The sequence below is a fragment of the Ptiloglossa arizonensis genome, chromosome 12 (genome assembly GCF_051014685.1).
Source record: "Ptiloglossa arizonensis isolate GNS036 chromosome 12, iyPtiAriz1_principal, whole genome shotgun sequence".
Taxonomy (NCBI): domain Eukaryota; kingdom Metazoa; phylum Arthropoda; class Insecta; order Hymenoptera; family Colletidae; genus Ptiloglossa; species Ptiloglossa arizonensis.
This window is the reverse complement of record NC_135059.1, coordinates 8,786,614-8,800,949: the sequence shown is the minus strand read 5'-3', so window position 1 is coordinate 8,800,949 and position 14,336 is coordinate 8,786,614. Positions and strand designations below refer to the sequence as shown.

General features: G+C 38.8%; 1 protein-coding gene across 4 annotated transcripts in view; it reads right to left on the bottom strand.

Moving 5' to 3' along the window:
- Dtn (transmembrane protein 132C dtn) overlaps positions 1-14,336 on the bottom strand; it is a 259,469-nt gene that overhangs the window by 96,985 nt on the left and 148,148 nt on the right. For 3 of the 4 annotated variants that reach the window (XM_076324339.1, XM_076324341.1, XM_076324342.1), the window contains exon 2: positions 12,499-13,573. In XM_076324339.1, coding sequence (XP_076180454.1) covers positions 12,499-13,573 — 1,075 coding nt within the window. The remainder of the gene's footprint in view (positions 1-12,498; positions 13,574-14,336) is intronic. The other variant, XM_076324340.1, reaches the window with a different exon arrangement.

Genomic DNA, 14,336 nt, shown 5'->3' with positions numbered 1-14,336 from the left:
CGAGAATGGTAAGTAATATGAATGATAAAAAATTGTGTTAATTTTAATAATAAGAAACTGTGCTGATTTTAATAATAACAAATCGTGGTAATTTTTCGTACAAAATATTTATGAATTCCCGAGTGACTTTTTAAAAAATCTACCCGAAAAGTATCTCCGTGATTTTTTGCACATATATTACTTTCGGGCACATTAAACTTTACATTCGTATCAAGCTTAATTGCTCGAATTTACGCAAAATGGAGAAAATTAGTCCAAATCGTTATTAACGCGTTTCCTCTCCAAGGCACGGCCACACACGTTTTCATTTCTGTATAACCTTTCACATTTCACGTACTACGTAATGAATATTCGAAAACCAAATAAAAGAAACATTTCGAATATATATATACACGAAGTTGCAATATTTATCTCTCCAACTACTAGAGAACGTGTGAAATGACTGATATAATTTTTCAGGTATTTCCGTGAGACTGATAACGAAATTTTCAAAGAAAAGTTACTCGGTGTTCGGTTTTAAATTACAGCGGTGAATATTTTCAAAGAATTTTTAAATGTCAATTTTAGCAACAATAACCACAGGAATTATTCGATTTAATAATGAAATCTGCTTTAGTCGAGTATTAGATTGTTTTCTTCATCGTTACCGGTTTCTTATGTTTCATTATTGTTTCGTTTTTTCGATGCAGTCATTAATGACATAAGTATATGAGTATCAGTGGTAAAAGAACATCCAAAGAATCAGTAATGTATTATCAGGGTCTTGTATTCGTGATTCAAGGAAGTTTCTACTTCAAATACTAGGTTGCTCAATAAGTTTTCTCGTTTGATACAACTTATTGAACAGTACTTAGTGAACAGTACTACATTGGATTGTACTTATTGAACAGTTCTACATTGGACAGTACATATTGAACAGTACTACATTGAACAGTACTACATTGGACAGTACTTATTGAACAGTACTTATTCAACAGTACTATATTGAACAGTACTACAATGAATAATACTACATTGAACAGTACTACAATGAACAGTACTACATTGAACAGTACTACAATGAACAATACTACATTGAACAGTACTACAATGAACAATACTACATTGAACAGTACTTATTGAACAGTACTACATTGAACAGTACTACATTGGACAGTACTACATTGGACAGTACTTATTGAAGAGTACTACATTGAACAGTACTACATTGGACAGTACTTATTGAAGAGTACTATATTGAACAGTACTTATTGAGCAGTACTTATTGAACAGTACTACATTGAACAGTACTTATTGAGCAGTACTTATTCAACAGTACTACATTGAACAGTACTTATTCAACAGTACTATATTGAACAGTACTACAATGAATAATACTACATTGAATAGTACTTATTGAACAGTACTACATTGGACAGTACTTATTGAAGAGTACTACATTGAACAGTACTTATTGAACAGTACTACATTGGGCAGTACTTATTGAAGAGTACTACATTGAACAGTACTACATTGGACAGTACTTATTGAACAGTATTGTTCAATAAGCTTTATCGAACGATGAAACTTATCGAGCAACCTATTACATAATCCAAGAATACTTCCCAAATTAGATTCGCGAAGCAAGTTGTTATTATCAAGAAGAAAAGTTCCCTTAGGGCAGGATTTTCTAGAACACGGTGCACATTGACCGCGTTGCACGATAGTCTGCCGTATCCGCGTGCGAAAAAGGTGTTGGAAACGCACCGTGAAACGCGTGAACGCGAGCCTGGTTTCCGTCAGGGGCAATTACGAGTCCGAATCCAAGTTATTTCCGCGAAACGATCGACGACATTTACATACAAATCGGCGAAGTGCGAACCGCGGTATGGCGATCGGTATCGTACGATCTCGCGCTTCCCGGATCGCGTTGACGAACGACCAGGCTCGGAGCTGTGGCTACAATTTATTCAATGACTGCCACCGCGGCTACCTATCGATCTCCCAAAACGTAAAGGGCGTCCCGGCCGATTGCGTAACCGGTCCGTGCGCGACGAATGTACGCTCGATTAAGCTTCTACGTGTCACCGATAATTCGGCCGATAATTATGATCGAAATAGCGAGAGAGAGAGTCATCGAATATACCTATCTCTCTCTCTCTGTCATTCTATCTCGTTGGCGACACAAACGATCTCTCTCTCTCTCTCTTTCATGGTGTCTCGTTAGCTCTCTGTATGATGTCTCTGTCTCTGTCTCTTGGTGCTCCATACGATGACCAGGGTAGCTGAAAACAGAAGCTGAAGCCACTGGTGCGAGGAATGGGAGAAGGTGTTTCTATTGTATTATAGTTAGGTGTATCATTATTCCATACACCTGAAGTCGGTATGTAGACTATTGTTGGAGAATAGGTACATTGTATAGCAGTATAATAGGTATGTCTCGTTAGCTCTCTATAGTATTATAGTTAGGTGTAGCGTTATAACTTACACCTGAAGACAGTATGTAGATCACTCTTGGGGTATAGATAGATTGTATACTAGTACAACAGGTATGTCTCTATAGGATGTCTCTCGTTGGCTCTCTATAGGATGACTCTATCTGTCTCTTTTTCTTTTTGTCTCTCTGTCTCTTGGTGCTTTATACGATGACCAGGGTAGCTAAAAACAGAAGCTGAAGACCTTGTGTGAGGATTGGGAGAAGGTGTTTCCATTGTATTATTATTAAGTATATCGTTATGTTTTACACCTGAAGACAGTAGGTAGACTACTCTTGGGGTATAGGTAGATTGTATAACAGTACAACAGGTATATCTCGTTAGCTCTTTATAGTATTATAGTTAGGTGTAGCGTGATAACTTACACCTGAAGACAGTATGTAGACTACTGTTGGAGTACAGGTACATTGTATACCAGTACAATAGGTACATCAGTTATTTCTGCCACTTGCTACACGGTGTTCCTCCACTCCCTATACATGGGATTCAGCTTATGGCTTATGGATTCTTTTCCTTTCTCTGTGTTTCGTTGGTGCTCCATATAATTACACACCTTCTCTTATATCTCTTGCATAGTTCTTTCTTAAAAGTAGCATTTAATCACTTTATTTATCTCTTTCTCTCTATCTCTATCTAGAGACAGCTCTATCTATCTCTCTTTCTCTAGAGACAGCTCTATTTATCTATCTCTCTTCCTCTAGAGACAGCTCTCTTTCTCTCTATCTCTATCTAGAGACAGCTCTATCTACCTCTCTTCCTCTAAAGACAGCTCTATTTCTCTCTTTCTCTCTCTCTCTGTCTCTCTAGAGACAGCTCTATCTATCTATCTCTTTCTCTAAAGGCAGTTCTATCTATCTCTCACTCTCTCTCCCTAGAGACAGCTCTATCTATTTCTCTTTCTCTCTCTTTCTAGAGACAGCTCTATTTATCTCTCTTCCTCTAAAGACAGCTCTATCTATCTCTCACTCTCTCTCCCTAGAGACAGTTCGATTTATCCCTCTCTCTCTCTCTCTAGAGACAGCTCTATCTCTTTCTCTTTCTCTCTCTTTATAGAGACAGCTCTATCTATCTCTCTTCCTCTAGAGACAGCTCTATCTATCTCTCTTCCTCTAGAGATAGCTCTATTTCTCTCTCTCTGTCTCTCTAGAGATAGCTCTATCAATCTATCTCTTTCTCTAAAGCCAGCTCTATCTATCTCTCACTCTCTCTCCCTAGAGACAGTTCTATTTATCTCTCTCTCTCTCTCTCTCTCTCTCTCTCTCTCTCTCTCTCTCTCTCTCTCTCTAAAGACAGCTCTATCTATTTCTCTTTCTCTCTCTTTCTAGAGACAGCTCTATCTATCTATCTATCTATCCCCTCTCGTGTACGCGTTTTCGAGCGATCCCGATCGCGCGCGAAACACCATGTATCGTCGCGCGTCTAGCACCGATCGGGCACAGGTCGATGTAAAATTCTTGACCGACGTGGCTTGCCGATATCGTAAAAATAACACTCGAGAATCTGTTCGTAAGTGTCTCGGGGCCACGGTACATAAAATAACTCGACGTTTCCCGGATAAGACCCCGGGAAAACTATGCGAGCGAAAATTCTTCTATCTCGGCCGGCTGCCGAGCCGCGCGAGTAAACTCGGCCCCACGGTAATCGAATTTCTAAGCGAGCCAGATCCGTACAGTCTACGGCTAATGTAGAACCCGTCGTCTCTGCTCCTGATTTCTCGTTAAGGGGACAGGCTAACTGCCTAGCTCTCTGTGTATCTTGTTTCAAGGAACTAACGTCAACCAGCGCCACCGGTAGCGGCAATTTTTACACCTAGCCCGCGACACGCTGTATTTCAAGCTGGCCTCGGTGTTCCAAATACGTCCTCGGAATAGAAATTGAATTTCCGCGAACACGGCTTTACCTACGTATGGAACGTCGACCGAATTAGCCGTTATCGATTCCCATCCGATAAATGAAAATTCGATTCGATGCGCCACGAAACGAACCAACGAACGACCGAACGAACACCGGAGAAATTTGTTCGCGAAACGACCAAATCCGTTCTTAACGTTTCGGGAATAATTTTAGATATTATATCGAAGGGGGGGGGGGGGAGAGAAAATCGAGTAAAATGTTTAAACAAAAACGTGTTTCTCCAGGATTTTTCTTGTGTAAGGTAAACTCTCGATGAAATTTTTCTTTTCGTATATTGTATTCTTTGACTTTTGATGAAAGTAATGAATGTTGTTCTAGATGGATCTTTCTGTCGATTGTGTATGGTATAGTGTTTTGTTAGGTTGATTTGGAATGGAAAATCAAACGGAGCTTTCTTGCGTAATGGAAGTATCGAAATTCAATTCTGTTTTAAAAATATAAAATCAATGGAATACCGAGGTTATTTCATTTATTTTTTAATGAGAAATTTCTAAATAAGTATCGATACGAAACGAGTGAAATAATGAAGAATCAAAAGATTCTAACTACACGAAAAATATGTGTAAAGCAAGGTTACTAATATGTAAATATTTAATTTTTCCAATATTACGTGTTCCTTGTCGTCCAGAGATATTATTCAAAAAATTACCTATAATTATTTAATTCACTTATCGTCCAATTATATCCATGCCTAATGACAATTTTCTAAACTCAATTATCGATACGAAATGTATAAAATAATAATGATCCAAAATACTCGCACTAGACAAAAACTATGTGTAAATCAAGATTACTACTATTTAAATATTCAATTCTTCCACTATTACATATTCTTTGTTATATAGAGATATTATTCCAAAAATTACCCATAATTATTTCATTCACTTAAAACTCCCCCTAATCGTCCAATTCAATCCACACCTAACGACAAATTTCTAAACTCAATTATCGATACGAAATCTATCAAACAATACTAATTCAAAATACTCGCACTACACGAAAAACTATATGTAAATCAAGATTACTACAATTTAAACATTCAATTCTTCCAATACTACAAATTCCTCGTCACCCAGAAATATTACTCAAAAAATCACCTACAATTATTCCATTCACTAAAAACTCCCCCTAATCGTCCAATTCAATCCACACCAAACGACAAATTTCCAAACCCCGAATCTCCAATAAGAAACATACCACCGAATAACAATCGAAACCGTAAATGAAAACGTTTACAACGAGAGAACGTTCTCCAAAGAACGCACCGAACGTTCTCCATCCAAGTATTCATCGACGTACGCGTAAAAAAAAAAAAGAAAAAAAAGAAACTCTAAAATTCCTCCCGTGCAGTGTAAACGCAACGTTTACGTTTCGCGAGCACACTGTACTCTTCCACCGAGCGGACTCATTATCCGAGGGAAATGGAGCGAAACGAAACCGAAAGGCAAAAGAATCGTGGAAGATGGTCGCGCGAGATGGTCCCGTGAACCCCACAATTTTTTCACGACCCGCCCCTAACCGATAACCGTTTATCGTTCGCGTAGATATACATCGAGCCGGGGAAACCGGGTCAGAGTGCGATCGTTGAAAGTTGACCGGGCCTCGTTACCGGCATTCGGCGCGAAATCGCGCATCGGCGAGGATCGCGCTAACGAAACGCGATGGAAACGTCCACGACGACGCTCCGCCACGAGGAGTTTACTAACAACGAAAAGGTTATAAGTTCGCGGCCGGTGCTCGACAATTCATCCAATTAGGACATTTTTGTCCCGTTCCACTTTTGCCTACGCGAGGAGGACTCCTCTCGTTTCTCTCGAGAGGGTGCATTAAAACAGTTTTCGAGGAACGTTCGCGTAAAAAAAGGAAGAGAAAAAAAAAGTAGAAGAGTGAGAGAGAGAAAAGCTGGCAAAGGGAAATTTCAACTCGACGGTCTTTGCTCCGCGTTACCGTCGCGTGTTTCCCGACCGTTGCGTGTGTATTAACAAAAAACGGGATGGAAGTTTGCAAAGTGTTCCGCGGCGACTGTCTTCAACCGGAGCAATTTCCAGGTACCGTTGTCTGGCAAGTTTCCCCGCGGTGTACCAGCCCGGTGTTCCGTCTTTTTAAATTACTCTTCTTCCAGATACTCGTAACCACCGCCAACAAAAGTATGGCAAATAGCGAGCTGTCTTTCTCTTTCTCTTTCTTTCTCTCTCGGTCGTAAGTAGATGCCACTGCGACGTCCCTCGACCGACGAGTCGAGTTCGTTTGCCATTACGTAATTGCTATAGTCGGCTGCTGAAATTTCATCCGAACGCGGAGACGCTCGACAATTTTTCGGACGGAAACGTTTTTAATTGCTTCGCTCGGGGAGGTAATCTTCCGGGGGATGTGGACGAGGTCGCTTTTGTCGGTTAGGTCGGTGTCTCGATTTTGGTTGTTTTTTTTTTTTTTTTAATGGGTATTTTGCTCGGGATTAACGGGTTAGAGATTTAGACGAATACGGTGGGTGGACGGTGTAGCGAGGTATTTATCTTTCGTTTGGGAGATTGTTTGTAAGTGAGGGGGTGAATTTACGTAGGGGGATGAAAGAAACTTGTTCTGCGAACGGGTGTGTACTGGGGTATCTTTGTTTTTGATGAGAATGTTTTAAGTTTTAGGAATAGTTTTAGAGCTGTTTTGTAGGCTTTCTTGTAGATTGTGTATAGGTGGGAAATAGAAAGATTACTTTTGGATCAAGGGGGATGTAGTGACATGTTATAGAAAAATGTTTTGAATTGTGGATGGAAGATGAGAATGTTCAAGGTTCTGCAAATAGTTTCCAATCTATTTTGTATTCTTTCTCGAAGATCATGTATAGTCCAGAAGTAGAAAGATTACTCCTGGATCAAGGGAGATGTAGTAACATATTATAGAGGAATTTTTCGAATTATTGATGATCGAAGAAAATATTCAAAGTTTCACAAATAGTTTCCAATCTATTTTGTATTCTTTCTCGAAGATCATGTATAGTCGAGAAGTAGAAAAATTACTCCTGGATCAAGGGGGGTGTAGATGTTATAGAAGAATGTTTTAAATTGTGGATGGAAGAAGAGAATGTTCAAAGATCCACAAATAGTTTCCAATCTATTCTTTCTTGCAGATCATGTATAGTCGAAAAGTAGAAAGATGACACCTGGATCAAGGGGGATGTAGTAACATATTATAGAAGAATGTTTCGAATTATTGATGATTGTATAAAATATTCAAAATTCCACAAATAGTTTCCAATCTATTCTTTCTTGCAGATCATGTATAGTCGAAAAGTAGAAAGATGATTCCTGGAATACTTGAAGGGGATGTAATAACATGTTATAGAGGAATGTGGACACTAAGATGAGTAAAAAATGTCATATGAATGTATGTCCTATACAAGGTGAGTCAATAAGAACTGTTATCTGAAATATATCGTTATCTATTGATTCGATAAAGAAACATTTCGTATAAAATACATTGTATTCGAAGGGACTCATTGTGTAAGGGCTTTTTAATTTGTTATGTGTATTTATTTTGTAAAAAATTTAAAAGGCATTCAATTAACCTCCTTAGGTACAATGTATTTCATATGGAATATTTTTTGATCGAATTGATAAATAACGAAATATTTCAGATAATATTTCTTATTGACTCACCCTGTATACTTTAATTTTCGAGTTATGAACAATCTAAGAAAATATTCAGTATTTTCTTCGTCCTTTAACATTCTCCCTCGGAGTGGTTTAAAATCTATCGTATACACAACAGATGTCAATAATGTACTGTGCGCAGCTGAGAAGTTGACCTCTGGGTCGAACGTTTTAATCGACCTTCGAAGACTCGCAGTTAATAATAAATAAAAGTTGCTCGGAGTTATCCATTTTCCTCCATAACATGTTACATTCCCTTTAAGAAGGTATTCAAATAACCCAGCTTTAAACAATCGATTTTTTTTTATACTTTAAACATTTTCTTCAATCATCCATAATATATAATATTATCAACGTGTTAGCTACTACTACATTTCTATGACAGTGTATTTTTTCAATTTTAATTTATTTCTCAATCAATGTGTACTTGTTACAACGATCTCATTGTTAATACGATCGTTAAATTATCACATTGTACGGCATTCATTAATATTAATAAAATGATATTTAGCTCCAATCTTCTCCATTCTTCTGTAATCTTAAAATTTCAATTATTGTTGTCAGAATATTATTTTTTACATTTAATATCTCTGCTCGGTGTGTTTCAATGAAATTCTTTAATACAACTATTAAATTATCATATAGTATTGTGCCAATTAAATATTAATAAAAGTAAAATTTCACTGTATTTCTTCTTTTACAATCGGAAAGTTTTTATTTTTAATATTGGCAATGTTGCGGAACGAATTCTCTATATACTTCAATATGTCGCGCTAAACGTCGATCGAAGATGTTTCTTTCGAAACGACGATTGTCAAGTTAATTGGCGTAACATCTTGAGAACCGATACACTCGATATCTGTGACAGTTTCCTTCTGCCCCTTGTATAATAAAAACTACAGACTACGGTGAACAATTCGAATCTTTTCTTTCGAATGCTATTATTTATTCAATTTTTAACTTTCTTTATTTATTATTTTTCGTTTTCTCTTTTAGAAAGACCAAGGCAAAAATTGCTACGTCAATCGTGGATATATAGTATGCATTTTTGTGCATTTACGATGCACCGATTTTACTTCGATAATATCAATTATTTACAATGAAAAAAATTCGTAAAGCTTGGAAAACCATTAAAAAAACAAAAAAACAGGCGTATCGAGTTTGCAATTTGTAGGTAGAGCGGTATTCTTAAAAAAAAAAAAGAAAAAAAGAAAAGTATCGAGTATCGCCCAATTTTCAAGGCTCCAAATTAAACAAACCCTTTAACCCGTCGCAGGTCGCGTTACCAATTGTACAAGTGAGGGGTCGCACACCTGGGTTTTCTCCAGGTATCAATTTCAGTAATAATGTGCACGTGAACACAAATCTTTGGTTTAAAATATTTCAAATCAGTTTTGGAAATTGAGATCGATATCACGGTCTATGTTACTATCAAGTTATTCGGAAAGTTATTTCGTTTTTCTTGGTGAAAATGAAACACGATTTTTTTAGAGTGTATAAACTCTTTTAAACATTTTATTAAATTATATATTCTCCATTTTGTAAAACGAAATCACTTTCCGAACAACCCGATAGAAGAATATTTTTATATTAATATTATTCATATATCGCAAAAAAAGGTGCAAGGTTGTTCGAAAATACTGATACAAATATTGCAAAAGAATAAGTTGAAGATCAGTATGATGAAAATAAAATAGCGCGAATAATAATAATAATAATAAAGCAGTAACAATAAAGCAGTTTACTACAGTGTTTTCAATAAAAAAATGGTACTCAGAAGAATCAGAAGAAAATAAAATGAGGTACAAAATCTGAGGTACAAAAGTAGTATCACAACACGATTGAAATGTAATTTATCATACAAAATGACTATGCGCGTTACATTTATTATTATCATTAAGATTCGTATCGCGCAACGAAATAAATGATCGCGTACCGGTTATTCTCCAGCCGTGCATAAATCAGCGTAACCGTGTTCAATTATCTGGTCCTCGAAAGATCATGAAAATTCAAATGTTAACCTACTTGAATAGAAACAAATGGAGTCGTGTGCGGCGTGTGAACGAAAACCACGAACTCTCGTGAATTATACTCGAGGATTACCAGTTTAACGAGAATACAGAAGCATGGTCTAATCTAACGTAAATAGATAAAGAGGGAGGTAGAGGCTGTGCCAAAGTTCTCGATGCTGCTGTTCTCTTATTATTTAACAATATGCGGGAACACCCATGAGAAAACTTTACGCGCGACCTCTTGCGCAAACTTGCAACGATTTCAAGAGCGTATCCAGTGAGAAATCTAAAAAATTTAACGATATTCGATATGGTATCTCTTCTGTACGATATTCCAAGCCACGTGAATTTTGTCCAATTTTAAATAATCAATTCTGTCGAAGTAAAATTAAAAAAATACTCGATTGTTCGTGTACAATGTTGTTTCGTGCGAAATGTTTCTCTTTTATCGAATCAACGTACAAAGAAATGTATTTCTTTTATCGAATCAACAGCTGACGAAATGTTTCTCTTTTATCGAATCAACAGCTAACGAAACATTTCGATAACAGTTCTTATTGATTCACGTACACGATACACGTTCGTAGAATATATTTCACTCATTTTAGTGTCCATATCCCCCTATAACACGTTACTACATCCCCCTTGAAAGGTTATTCAGGTAATCCGGCTTTAAAAAATCAATGTCTTTTATACACTTTAAACATTTCCTTCGACCATTCGCAAAGCTCTAAAACTAAGACATGTTCGTGCAATATTTTTTGTTCGTCTTAGTGTGCAGATTCACCGTCTGAAGTACGAACATGTATTTTTAAAACACTTTGTATAATATTTACCAGCAATTCGTCAGTTACTATTGAATATTAAAATATTCCTCCAGACACTATCATTCGTTTCGATACGTGAATTTTTTAACTATTCTACGCCAATGTCAATGTCTCAGCTATCGTTGCATTTTAATTCAATAGGGTGGGTTGATTCATTCTTCGAAGTAAGGACGTGTATTTTTGAATCGACCTGTACCTTGCACGCTCGTTATCGTTCGAGCATTATCACAACAAATGCACGGTTAGATTTCCATTCAAATCGTACGCGGGTGCGCCACGCAATGATTAAATTTTCAAATCTCGAACATCGGGCGACACCAGAGGAAACGGTTCTCGATTAAGCGCGCGAAAGCTCGTTGGTGTCGGTGACTAATCAGTGGTGTTCTCTCCTGGTCGGTACACGAGCTAATCGATCATCTAATTACCCGCCTCGATACTCCGTGCGAATTGAATTTTCTTCAAGCCGCAAGAAATTTAAGAAACCGTACCGATTTTCGCGAAACCTCTGGTAGTTTCGCGACGAAAGAAAAACGAGAACAGTTTGTCGGTGTAAACGAGGTGAAATGGATCGTAATGTAATATAAATATTGTTACGGTGTAAATTGAACGTGGAAAGTTTGAATATATACTTATATGAGAATAATTTCATCGCAGAAATAGATTTTTATACGATCATTTTGCCAAGGATTCTGTTCTTAATAATTTGTAATGGGATATGAGCAATTTTTCTGGTGAATATTCTCCACGTTTAAATGTTACGCGATCTCGATTATACGAGATTTATATCTTACTGTTTCTGTGTACATCGTGTGTGATTTTTCTCTTCTATTTGTCTTCTGTTATACGGTAGAAACTCGATTAACCGGACTTGGACTGTTCAGATTTTCGTATCGTTCGCGATCTCGATCGACCGAGATTTAACCATTGTATAATTTCGAAAATTTGAAGATCGATTTACTGGATAATCGAGTATAAAAATAATCTATCAGGAAAAACGATTTACGTGTAGAAGAAGATCGATTTTTCGAATCGTTGCGGATCGAAAATTCGAAAATCGATTTACTAGATAATTAACTATAAAAAAAATGAATTAGGAAAAAACGATACTAGTGGGGAAACAATCGATTTTTCGAATCGTTGCGGATCGAAAATTCAAAAATCGATTTACTAGATAATTAACTATAAAAAAAATCGATCAGGAAAAAACGATCTACGTGTGGAAGAAGATCGATTTTTCGAATAATTACGGATCGAAAGTTCGAAAATCGATTTGCTAAAAAATCAACTACAAAAACAATCTAGAAAAAACGATCCACCGGTGAAAAGAAATCGATTTTTCAAACCGTAACGAATCGAAAGTTCGAAACTCGATTTGCCAGAGAATCGAGCACAACGAAACCGGTTACAAAAATAGTATCTTCTTGCGTGAAAACTCATACTTTTAAAAAACCGATTCAAGATCGATACCCTAAATTTACATATAACAGCCCATAAACGAACTTCACTTGCACGCTCCTCGTTCCCTCCACCTTCGTCTCTCGCAATGTCCAACGAAAACTAGATCTCCAGGTAAAAAAAAAAGAAAAGAGAAAAAACCAAATATTCCCAATACAAAAAAAAAACTCACCTGAGGTAGACAGCGATGACCAACGGTGGTCTCTCCATTCTCAGATCGGCCGGATTGAACGGATGCAGAAACACCGGTACGTGTAGCTTGGATCTCGGGTACAAAGGTCCATGTGGTACCAGCAGCGTGAGCGAATCATCGGCCTTGAGCTCCTTGTATTCAGCACGGTTCGGTGCCAGGGGCACCTGACCGAGCGGCGTGACAGGTTGTATCTGTACCCTCGGCCGACAGAAGCCAGCCCCGCTGTCCGCGGAACCAGTGTCCTCGGTACGCGGCTCGAGGACCGAGTAAGCGACCTGCACGAGCCTTGGTAGACTCTTGGCGACCTTGACCCGGCCTGGAGGTGGTAACGGTGCCCACCAGTCGGCGGGTATGGTGATCTGAGCGAGACAGACACCGTTCTCTCCGTCGGGGCTGCAAGCCGCCGTCAACACCGAAGCTGAGGACGAGGACGTGTAAACGGACGAGGACGAGGACGAGGACGAAGAAGAGGACGAGTAGCTCCTACCGTTGGTCCTTGCATTGCTTCTGGAAGGGGATGCCAGGCTGGCGTGCAACACCACGCATACCCTTTGATGCCTGGCAAGTAGCAACTGACGCCTACCGCCCGCTTCGCTCCCCGCGTGGAATAACACTCTCAGCACGGGTGAGTCACGGGGCACGCTGCTACCGACCAGATGCGCCGACATGTCCAAGTGACGCGCACCGAGCTCCTGCGCATCCAATATGGTCGCCGCGGTCAGGTTTCGTCGCGTCTCCGGGCCCGGTAACGCGTCCAATGGGTCCGGGACTATGTAACGGGCAGGGACCGTTTGCTTGGTGCTGAACGGGCCGTACGTTGCGCGGACCGAGACCGGCTCGCTGGTCTGAAAGACCGTGAACTTGTCTATCGAGAGAACTGAGCCCGGGGGCGGTGACGGTGCCCCCCCGTTGCTCGACAACGACGACGTTCCCGTGGACGGTGATATCGCAGGTACCGCGTCCCCTCTTGCTGGATAGAATTGCCTCGGCGTGTGTTTCAGGAAGAATCCACCGTCTTTGTTCTCGAAGTGAACCTCCACCGAGGCCGCCACGTCTGAAAACCAAAAGGATCGTGCAACGGTCAGCTGATGGGCATTTATCCAACAGAGGATCGCGATTTCGGTTGTTTCTATTATATATCGTACACGCGACACGTCTCACGGTCTGGTGGACCGATTTTCTTTCAATCGAGTCGTTTTAACCGGAACGTCGATTCGGGGTACGGGGAAAGAAGAATTACTTTTTTTTATTTTATTTTATTTTGTTGGAGAAACGAACATTTTACCGGCTGTGGATTTTTCAAGGTTTTTCACGGTACTAGGAATAGGTAATTGGATTTTTTTTGTACGGTGGAAGAGGGAAGTATTGTAATAGGAGTTTTGCTCAGATATTGAGATTATTCGGAAGTTTGGCCTACTCGCCGATTTCGATTAACTGTGAGTATGTTACAGAGGATACGATGTGGAGTAACTTTTCTCTTTGTATATATGTGCGAATTGTTACTTGTTCTTCAAAAATACAAATATCTTTTCAACGTTAAATATTATAATCGTTCGATGGTACCTTCCAAACACTGTCAGATAACGACTAATTTTCCAGACACAAAGAATGCATCGGGCGCTATCAAAATATTTGTCACCATTTACAAACTATCGCTTCGATGACGATTGAATATTTTTTATCTCTGGTATTTGTCGCGAGAGGTCTCTTTCAAAGGTTTTTACGATAAATACCACTCGCGAGAATACGATGGGTATAATAAAAAAATCGCAAAAGAAAGGATCGTGAGAGAGAGAGGAATCGTTTCGGAAAAAATT